Genomic DNA, 10,329 nt, shown 5'->3' on the forward strand with positions numbered 1-10,329 from the left:
TACGTCTAGCACCTCCGTACCAGAAAATTCAGTGTGATAAGTTTATAAGATCAGTTCAAAGAAAACTTGGAATAAAGTAGTTGATTGAGAATTGAAATCAAAAGAAGAACAAGATACAAGTCTGTAGGATATTTATTCTATTTCCATTTACCTGTGTTGGCATCTTTCAATTTTCATTTATTTCTTTTAACTTTGTCTTTTTAAGGATATAGAGAATATCATCTCAAGACAGTTTCCTCAAGTGGTAAGCTTACCATAGAAGGTAGATCTTCCTTCCCCAACACCTTTCTTGGTTTTTTTTTTTTTCCTTCATTCCCAGAAAGTATGGTAAAGATATTTGGGCCATGAAGAAGATTTTACTTTGTAGCTTAAGTGAGAAAGAAGGTAGAAATATATTCTTGGGCCCTAGAAGACCATACTTGACTAGATTTGGTACAAGGAAGCGACTCTTTAGCTTTTTCTTCTTTTTAAAGTTTTTGAAGATTATACTTGATCAGTATTTGGTACAGGGAGATGGACTTGGTCATATATAAGTATAAAACATGCCCGAGTATATAATGCTGCAAGATCATCAATCTACTTTCTGTTTCTTCCATGGCTCCTGAACTTAGTCTTCTTCCATCAACAATGTCCCAGGAAAGTGAATTACCCACAGAAAATATTGTGGCCTTGAAGAAAAGAATGTTTAAGCAAGCCATGGCAGGACTTTGGGAGGATGTCGTGGCGAATTATGCAAATCCATTGGCTCAGGAAATCACGATTACTAAATCAGGAGACACACTATTACATGTAGCGGTTTCTGATGGTCAAGTAGAGACGGTGCAGAAGTTGATTGATCTAATTTCAAATGAAAATTTGTTAAGGGTCTTAAAGATTGGAAACCATAGAGGGAATACACCACTTCATTTGGCAGCGACATCGGGTAGTGTAGAGATGTGTGAAGCAATTGCAGAGAAAAGTTGTTGTTTGATAGGAGTTCGAAACTATGATAGCGAGACACCACTGTTCTTAGCTGCTTTACATGGGAAAAAACAAGCATTTCTCTCTTTACATGCTTTTTGTGAACATAGTGATTACTCTTACTGTAGAAGGAATGATGGGGAAACCATACTCCATTGTGCAATCAGAGGAGAATACTTTGGTGAGCTTTATATGCTCATTTGTAATTTAAGACTTTCTTAGTTATGTAACTCACTCACCTACATCTTGGTAAAGATATAAATTATTGACTTTTATCTCTTTGTGGATAGACTTGGCGTTCCGTATAATCGGACTATACGAGCACCTTGTTGACAACAACAACGAGAAGGGTCACTCACCACTTCACCTTCTTGCTCTTAATCCTTCAGCGTTTAAAAGTGGAAGTCGCCTTGCAAGATTTGATCTAATCCTCTACTACTGTAAGAGATACTGAATTCAAATGGCTCTCTGTCTCTTACTATCTTCTCTAAATTTGCGTACCTGTTTGCTTCCTAGGCATAATTGTGGATCAGCTCACTCCGAATAAGAGCTACAATTATATCTCGCAAAGAAATGTTGCTAGTAGAGATAGTTGTCCTACTTACAGAAAGTACTGTCCTGAAAACTACAGAACTTGCCTCACCTTATTCAAATTCTTCAAGCAACTTATTCTTGTCATAGGTAAGGCGAGCAATGAAAAAATCCGGAGGCATTTAACGGTTTACGCAGACATTACCATTACTAACCATTTTTGTGTTTTCTAGTTAGTCGTAAACAAGTAAGGGATTCCCATAAAGGGGATACAGAGAACCCACATCAAATGCAACAGAAGTCTTCCAGTAAGTGTGCCTCCTTTAACACAATTGAGAACTTCATTATGTAGTTTCCGAAAATAACTATCAAATGCAATTTTATAGGTAGAACACTGAGTGAGCAGCAAAATGATGAACAGAAAATCGAGATAAAGAAAAACAAAAGGTTTTTGAGCTATGGGGCATTGGACCCGCGTCATCATTTGTATCCCCCCAACTATACTACTTGCTTCAACTTCTTCAAACTCGCTATGAAGGCATTGTCAATTTTTCTTGGATTAGGTTTGTACCTCACCATTATAAATTGTTTAAGCACTCACTGAACGGTGGATCGATGTAGAATTATCTAACATTTAGGTGAACATGTTTACCCATCATGCACAGTAAAAATCAACCGCTTACATGTTGAATGTGAATGTAATGTAGGATTTATAAGGGTGAGGAAAATCAAAGAGAAGAAAGAGAAACATACATGGGCAGCACAAGTCATGGAAGAACTTGTTGAAAGAGCTTCCGTTTGGGAGTATGAAAACAATGGAGTAGACCCACACAGACCATTTACTGATGAAGAAACCACGGCCTTTGATGCTGTGGCCACAGCACATACAGTTCGATATAATGATGCTTCATCATCTGATTCCGGTGATCGCATAGCTAGAAAAAAGAAAGCCAGGAAGAGAAGAGGTCAGACTATTTAAGCATATTCTGTCAAAATAGCATGTACGCCAAGAAATTGTAAATTCTCAAGTTTTTACAACTTTGAAAAAGATCCTATGTCCAGACTAGAACCATTTTTCTATTTCTCATAGTATGAAGTAATTGCTATAGTGTACTAAAATGGCTTAGCATAGTTACATGTTGTAGGTTGCAACTCAGTTCACGTATATTTATGGTGCAGGGATTGTTGAGACTCCGATACTAATTGCAGCCAAGATGGGGGTGACAGAGATGGTAGAGAAAATTCTAGATAAATTTCCTGTGGCAATTCAAGACATCAACTGGGAGCGGAAAAATGTTGTGTTATTAGCTGTGGAGAACAGGCAACCCCATGTCTATCGACTGCTACTGAAGCGGAAAATCCTTCTAGAGAGCGTCTTCCGTAAATTAGATAACAAAGGGAACAGCGCGTTGCACCTCGCTGCAACTCTAGGAGAGTACAGGCCTTGGCTTATTCCTGGTGCTGCCTTGCAAATGCAATGGGAAATCAGATGGTACAAGGTACATATATGATCTTTTAATCTCATGAAAGAATTGTTCGGCTTGAACCATAGGTATTTAGCACACATTGATCAAAGGCTGATTTTCTTATGCACACTGCATAATTTCTGAACAATATATACTATTCTTAGGGAAGTTCAAATTACACAAACCACACTTTAACAAGGGAAATATATTGCAACTGAGCCATTGGTATTTTGATGGGATGTCCTGCTGAGCATGTCCACCTCAAAATCAGCCTAATATTCACCATGTTGGCCCTCGGTAAACATCATCTTAAGCTTCAGGCAATAAGTACAACAAAGAATCCTCCCTTCCTATTCAAAATAACCCTAAAGAGAAACCACTCCCTTAAGGTCACTTTAAACCGCAACGGGCCAAATACTTTTCCTTGAAGGCTTGAACAATTCAGTCTCATACTAAGAAACTAACGTTTTTAAATGATTTTGACAGTTTGTTAAAGAATCCATGCCAAGAAATTTCTTTGTACGTCATAACAACAGAGGGAAATCACCAAAACAAGTATTCACAGAAACACATTCAGAATTAGTTAAAGAAGGAGGTGCATGGTTAACCAGTACATCTGAATCATGTTCTGTTGTAGCTGCACTTATTGCTACAGTTGCTTTTGCTACTGCCTCAACAGTCCCCGGTGGAGTTCAGTCAAACACCGGTGCACCGACCCTCGAAAAAGAACCAGCGTTCAACGTATTTGCTATATCCTCACTCGTCGCTCTTTGCTTTTCTGTTACTTCTGTGATTATGTTTCTTTCCATTCTCACTTCAAGATATCAAGAACAAGACTTTGCTAGTGATTTACCAAAGAAACTAATAGTGGGTCTTTCTTCACTGTTTATATCTATAGCTTCAATGTTGGTTTCCTTCTGTGCTGGTCATTTCTTTATACTCAAAGATAAGTTGAGATATGCAGCTTATCCATTGTATGCAACAACTTGTTTGCCTGTTGCATTTTTTGCCGCTGCACAGTTTCCTTTGTACTTTGATCTTATTAGAGCTACTTTTAGAAAGGTTCCTCAGCGGAGTTATAAGGTGAATGTTGCTATCTGATCAGAAGCACGGAGACAAGGAAGTTTTGCACCTTTAAGGGAGTGCGTAATGAATTGTTACCCTACCTAACTCTAGTTAATCTGTCTGTTGCTGGGTTAGTAGTGATTATTTGTGGTGTGGACTGGACTACTGAGTGTAATTTTAAAGTAAGTATTTTGATAAACAGAGAATAAAAGGATGGGTTTTGTGAATTTCAGTGTATTCTTCCTGCAAACATGGAAATGTGTGGACTAACAACATCAGATTAATGGTACAATAGAGAATTTGGAAGGAAATTCTTAAAAACATAACAGTGTGAAGCTGAACACTTAACTGTAAATCAGTCCTATAAAAACTCAACAGTTTGAAGCTGAACAGGAAGATTAATATTTTTCCCATCCTTGATAGCATTTAAGTAACTATCATCACCTTCAAGATATGCTTTCATAAAAGCAACAGTAATCCCCCCAACAAAGCTCCTCATTGCCTCCCTAGATTTCCCATTCTTACAAGCACAATAAGTAACGGCCCCTTTAATCCCTTTAGTTTCGTCGTCGAGTGTATCCATATGTCCGTAATCCTTGACGACAAAATGACAAGCCGGAGATCGACATTCACTGTAAAACTCTTCATGGTTTACACCTTTTGGAGCACAAGCAAAAAAAAGTGGATTTCTCTTAATCTCTCCAAGGCCGGATCCCACAACTAAAGCCGCCATATCTAGGTCGAAAGAGTGAGGAACATAGGTTAGAACGAGTGGAGGAATTGGTATACCTTTCATCAGTCCTTCAACTGGATCAATACCCACTAGAGCTGAGTACTTGATCAACGAACTATCACTATTGCTTTTAGGGTTACTAGTGTAAGATAGAGCTAGGCCAAATGCAATTTTTCCACCTCTACTGTGACCACCGAGTGCTGCCTTAGATAGATTAGGTCGAACAACTGGTGGCAGTACGGGACAGAGTCCAACTGACAACCATTCTGTTACTCCTTTTGCTGACTCGATTTCACCACTGTTCGGTAACTGTGTAAAGTTGGAGAACCAAACAATTAAGCAGGGGGTGGCGTTTAATTCTTCTTATTCACAAGACTGTTAGTGGAGCAATCTTTAACGCCAGTGAATACTATTTTTGTTTAGAGCTTGCTCAAAAAGAGGAACAAAGAAGTGATGGAATTTAGAAGAATAGTTTAACTGACCTGAGGAGGGGCAACGACAATGAAACCATGAGAAGCAATGTGTTGGATTAGTTGAGAACAGAAAGAATTCTCGAGCAGAAAACCATGGAGAAATACTAGTATTGGAAATTCTCCTTCTTCAGTTGGTGTCGCAATCAAAAGAGGTACTGTGAGAGAATGATTAAACAACGGCGAAGATGTTAATGTAGACCTCTGAGGATTGACTGGAAATAAAGACACTGTGTACTTTCCCAACTGGAAAACATTTATAGAAGAAGAAGAAGAAGAATGAGATGCAGAAGACACGTGAAATCTGTTTAACTAGCTAGTAACAGTTTCACCTTCTAATTTGCAATTCCAGTGTTCCTAAAAAAATCATGCTAATACTAGGTCAAGTACCATTAAGATAAGATTCTTATTTTTACGCCTGCTTGTCAGATATAACCACAACCTTCAGATAAGGTCTGCTTGTCACTTGGCATATTACTATTACTAGCTCTTCCTATGTGGGGCATGCAATTGGCAGGACAGAACGGGGATATATCCGTGTGATCTTAGTGGCATATACAAGTCGAACTTGCAAAAGATCTTTTATCTCAGTATTTATCCCATGTCACTATCCCTTCTGTGGTAATGAAAGAAACTTAAACTCTGGAACAGTGGAATATACAAAAGGAACTTACAATATGGATATATCTTAACTTAATTTCGTTTCTCTGAAGCTTGTCTATACGGATTGGCTTGTCAGATTTACATAAGAAATTAGTGCTAGGTTTTAGTACACACGCAGTTACTAAAATACGGTAAGTACACATTCAAGATGACCTTCACTATGTCATTCACCTAAAAAAATTCAACAGTTTGAAGTTCATCAGGATTCCAAGTTTCTATCCCATCATAAACTGTCCTTTCCGTCCATTTTCAGTTGAGAGTGCATGGCTTGAGGAAGTAAGGAGCTCATACCTTGGTTACCATGAATTTGACCCTACACCTGCTCTGAACTTGTTATTTAAAGTAGAGCACACCTGTTAACCTGTTCTTAAGTAGTGAAGGTTAAAATTAACTGACAACTAGCTTGCCACAAACATTTCAAAGCCTTCAAAATAATTTTCACTAAAAGATCTCCATTTAACTCTGAAACATGAAAAATGAGTATTCAACCAAATAAAGTTGTTTTTACTATTAATTTAAGAACGAACGACAAATAATATTATTTGTGATACAATAATATACTGAACATAGTTTTACTTCGCCGAAGAGGATGTGGCAAACGAATGACATGGGTGAATGTTGATTAATTAGGGAAACAAGGTTGTCCGTTACCGTGGTGGATCAACTGCCATTCTCCAGTCATGCTTCTTACGTCTGCATCTGTAATGAGATTTTTGATCCAAAAATGTGTTCTCTTCAACCAGTTCCATGTTGCAATCTGTATCTAGAAATGAAAAACAGAAAAGAGAACATATACACACAAATCAAAAACAGCACACCTTGAGCAGCAATTAACAATTTAGCATTAGATGATGCTTGCGATAACAATGAAGAGAGAGGGAGATTTGATTTAAGTACTAAATGTTCAATATGCTACTAGAATTTTCAGAAATGATAATAAACATAAAAGGAGATTGACGTAGCAACAAGGAAAATGAAGTGGTGAACAAGAGAAAGGCGAAAACAAACAGAACACGAAGTTGTAGGTTACCGACTCACGTGGTATATAACATGCCTTTATACAATTCCAAAGAGCGTAGATAAAACAAACCGACTTGACTTACTAACGGAGAATGGAGAATACATAAAGCTACTAGACAATGATGACAAGAAACATGGTTTCACTTTCAATCCTACATGAAACATCATTTAATAGTAACAGCTGAGAAATTTCACCCCTTTCATTCAAATTCTTTGATGTCTTTATACATCTCATCCATAAAGCCTTGGGTAGTCTCTATAAGACTGAGGAGTTCACTTAATCAATCTCAGTGGCTTCACTATAACACAATCAAACATCTAAGAATAATAATAACTAGCTCAAGAGAATTTCAGAACCAATGCAAGACAACTGAAATGCCTAATGCATCAATGAAGTGCAAACATAGATGATGTTCTAAAAAATTTAGTGATGAAGAAAACAAGTACTATAAAACGACATATGAATGAACTATAATTCAAAATAAAAAATGGAATCATATTTAGTTACCTCTAGACCTTTCACCCCAAAACAAAACTCTACCATCATCTTCCTCTTCATCAAATTCATCACCGTATCCAAATTCAGCATCACCCCGATACCCAGGTTCACTACCATACCCACTTTCATTCCCTTGATTATCAAAACCTCCAATTTGCCAAACCCCACCAGAACTCAAACTCTCCCCCTTGTCACAAGCACCACCACCTCCACCCCCACAATCTTTCTTATCCTTTCTACTATTCTTTACTTCACTAACATCAGAGGAAGACCAATTCCCTTCACCTCCGCCACCACCTCCTGCATTAACGAACAATTCACCACTGGAATCAGTATTCGTTGCAGCAACCACAAAATCAGAACAAGTCGCATGAGCTGCTGATGCTCCAACTGAACAACACCTTCTAGTACCACTCCTATCACTAGTACTTCTTCCTGATACTGATCTTGACCCGTGTCTTCTTCTTTTCTTAGCAGAAGCGAACCATTGAAATTTCTCTTTTTTCTTTGGTCTTTTTTCATCTTCGATTAAACTCAATTTTGACATGTCTAGAGTGTCAATTGTTGTTGTTGTTGCTGTTGTTGTTCGATCTGATAAACATGGTCTTTTGTGTGAATCTGTAAAGGGTTTCGTTAGGGTTTGGAATTGAAATGGTTTCCAAGTATGGAGTTGGTAAGTGAAGGATTCCAGTGTTTGACGATGGTGGTTTAAGGTTCTTTGTGCCATTTATATGCATAAATTTCAGATTTTACGATAGGGATTCTTGTGGGTTTTCCTTACTGAAGAGATTAGCATGAGAAAGTTGGGATTTTTAGCAGATTTTACTTCGATTTCATCGAGATTTTCAGGGAGGGAAAATGAACAAAATCATAGTTTCCTACAGAGAGAGAGGGCAGAAAAAGAGTAGAGCGCAAAGGTTACAATTTCACCCTTAGAATACAACAGAGCCCGTGTGAAACCTGGCCAAATTGAGCTATACACATATTAATTAGGGTATACCTAATGAGACAAAAATGAGGTCAGCTTTAAAACATAGAACCTCTTAATCACATATTTACAAAATGGCTAATCTATTCTTATTTAATTAACACTAAAAAAATCTGATTAGGTTGATTAATTTAATTAATTAGTTGATTAAAATTCTGAAATTAGGTTTTATTTAGATTGAACTCATGGATTATGTGGGCAGATTTTTGAGATTTTTTATTTTTTTTGAAAATTTTGTTTGTAACGGAAATGAAACCATACTAACCAAACACATATAAATATGGGGATTGTAAAGCTTTTGGGTGATTTCATACTCAAAATTACAGAAGGAATCGACACTTTCAATTCTAAAAGTATGAAAAGTCGGCAAGGTCGACAAATTTGGAAGATACCGACCACAAAAAGCCGACGGGCTAGTAAAAAACCATTACGTTGACTATATGTTTTTTGACCTATAGGAAAGCTGTTGTAAATGCTTGACTAGTCGGCATAATATTTATTTCTGAACCTGCTGACTTAAAAGTAGTCGGCATAGTTGTCATTACGAAAAATGACGACCCTGGGTTAGTCGGCATGTTGTGTAGTTTAAAACTCTGCTGACTTTTTGTATACCAACAAAAAACCGAATCTGAAAAAATGTTATCCACTTTATTCATGCAATTTTGGTTACTAGATTGATTGAAACATAGAATCTAACTCCTTTTCGTAGGAATCACGGATGCACTTAGCACGTGCATTAAGCCTTTGAACCCCTAGCGACCCTAGTGGACGAGTTATAGTCTCATGAGGATTTACATAGAGATCTACCGACAAAATCTACACAACAACTTGTAAAACTATCAATCTTCGTCGGAGGAATAGTCGTGGTGAGAATACTCCGGAATTTTGGATACCATGAAATGATAGCTTTCATCAAATGTGAATGCTTCCCCCTTTTCCTCCAAGTAGCACGATTTTACGAATTCGTGCTACAAAAACACAAAACAAACTTAGTTAGTGTTGTTTAATTAGAAGATCAAAAAACATATATTATGCAATATAAACATGTTGATAGTGGTTTTTAGTTCAGGGCTAAATTTGTAAAAGTCTATCTACCTAACCCGACATCAGATGTAGTAGATATTGATATGTCTATATTCCGCAGGGAATTTGGAGAATATATCAAAATCTAATGAGTGCCTATGTCTTTCTTCATATTATATTCAAACTCAAACTCCTAGATGAATTGTTCACTAGTATAGAGCTTAATGAGTGTATAAGCTTCTAGTTGCATTACTCACAAATGCCGGAGCCTGCTGAGTACTTTTCTTGTGCTTATGTTCCCCGGCAGAACCCTTAATATTGGTATATCATGACGGATTTGTGTTCACTCGCAGCAGAGTAGCACGGACCTCCAAGTACCAAGGTTAAGGCCCTTGCACAAAATACTCAGTCAGAAAGCAAAGAATAAACAGAACCGCGGAGTAGGAGCAACAACGAGGGAAGCGTGGCCATGCCCTAGGCCAGCCGGCGCCACTTGGCCACGCCCTATGCTACCCAACCGGCCCTAATTCCTTTGTCGACCAATCAGATCGCTTTAAACCTACCACGCTTCCATGAGTTGTGGTTGGGCCCATACTTGTTGGCCCTATTCCCCATCGACCAATCAGGTCGCATTAAACCTGCCACGTGCACCAAAAGGATGGCCACGCCCGTGCTTGGCCGGCCCCTACTTTTATTGACCAATCAGGTTGCTCCAAACCTGCCACAGCTATAAAAGAGGTGGAAATTGTGTCAAGAGGTCGCCATACTAAGTTGGCTTCCCAAAAACCGCGCCAACATACTAACGGCATGCTAAACATGCCAAAACGAGCATGTCAGGCGCACATGCCAAACGGGCATGCCAAGTAAACATGCCAAACATGCCACTTATCGCGGCAGCATGCCATACGTAC

General features: G+C 38.1%; 3 protein-coding genes across 4 annotated transcripts; 1 reads left to right on the forward strand and 2 right to left on the reverse strand.

Moving 5' to 3' along the window:
* The first annotated feature begins 520 nt into the window (after positions 1-520).
* On the forward strand, positions 521-4,245 carry LOC113318135. Its single transcript, XM_026566260.1, has 8 exons — positions 521-1,141; positions 1,251-1,400; positions 1,477-1,641; positions 1,725-1,799; positions 1,878-2,054; positions 2,199-2,456; positions 2,671-2,990; positions 3,444-4,245. The coding sequence occupies exons 1-8, from the start codon at positions 595-597 to the stop codon at positions 4,056-4,058; spliced, it is 2,307 nt and encodes a 768-aa protein (XP_026422045.1). The 5' UTR covers positions 521-594; the 3' UTR covers positions 4,059-4,245.
* Positions 4,240-6,191, reverse strand: LOC113315788 (chlorophyllase-2, chloroplastic-like). Its single transcript, XM_026564039.1, has 4 exons — positions 6,180-6,191; positions 6,003-6,059; positions 5,238-5,537; positions 4,240-5,064 (listed from the first exon to the last, which is right to left on the reverse strand). The coding sequence occupies exons 1-4, from the start codon at positions 6,189-6,191 to the stop codon at positions 4,384-4,386; spliced, it is 1,050 nt and encodes a 349-aa protein (XP_026419824.1). The 3' UTR covers positions 4,240-4,383.
* A 132-nt stretch (positions 6,192-6,323) lies between these two features.
* On the reverse strand, positions 6,324-8,345 carry LOC113318136. Of its 2 annotated transcripts, none has more exons than XM_026566261.1 (2): positions 7,417-8,345; positions 6,324-6,651 (listed from the first exon to the last, which is right to left on the reverse strand). In XM_026566261.1, the coding sequence occupies exons 1-2, from the start codon at positions 8,132-8,134 to the stop codon at positions 6,536-6,538; spliced, it is 834 nt and encodes a 277-aa protein (XP_026422046.1). In that variant the 5' UTR covers positions 8,135-8,345; the 3' UTR covers positions 6,324-6,535. The 2 variants fall into 2 exon arrangements, with proteins under 2 accessions (XP_026422046.1, XP_026422047.1); XM_026566262.1 differs by having other exon boundaries at positions 6,366-6,645.
* Positions 8,346-10,329: the final 1,984 nt, after the last annotated feature.

This window comes from Papaver somniferum, chromosome 10 (assembly GCF_003573695.1).
Source record: "Papaver somniferum cultivar HN1 chromosome 10, ASM357369v1, whole genome shotgun sequence".
Taxonomy (NCBI): Eukaryota; Viridiplantae; Streptophyta; class Magnoliopsida; order Ranunculales; family Papaveraceae; genus Papaver; species Papaver somniferum.

Excerpts from the sequence above, each read along its gene's own strand:
- LOC113318136 (XM_026566261.1), bottom strand. The coding sequence starts at position 8,134 with ATGGCACAAAGAACCTTAAACCACCATCGTCAAACACTGGAATCCTTC. Across the intron at positions 6,652-7,416 it reads TTGGGGTGAAAGGTCTAGAG|ATACAGATTGCAACATGGAA; the intron begins GTAACTAAATAT and ends TTTCATTTCTAG.
- LOC113315788 (XM_026564039.1), bottom strand. Across the intron at positions 5,538-6,002 it reads TACCGTATTTTAGTAACTGC|TTAAACAGATTTCACGTGTC; the intron begins GTGTGTACTAAA and ends GTTACTAGCTAG. Across the intron at positions 5,065-5,237 it reads TTGTCGTTGCCCCTCCTCAG|TTACCGAACAGTGGTGAAAT; the intron begins GTCAGTTAAACT and ends AACTTTACACAG.
- LOC113318135 (XM_026566260.1), top strand. The coding sequence starts at position 595 with ATGGCTCCTGAACTTAGTCTTCTTCCATCAACAATGTCCCAGGAAAGT. Across the intron at positions 2,457-2,670 it reads GAAAGCCAGGAAGAGAAGAG|GGATTGTTGAGACTCCGATA; the intron begins GTCAGACTATTT and ends TTTATGGTGCAG. Across the intron at positions 2,991-3,443 it reads GGGAAATCAGATGGTACAAG|TTTGTTAAAGAATCCATGCC; the intron begins GTACATATATGA and ends TGATTTTGACAG.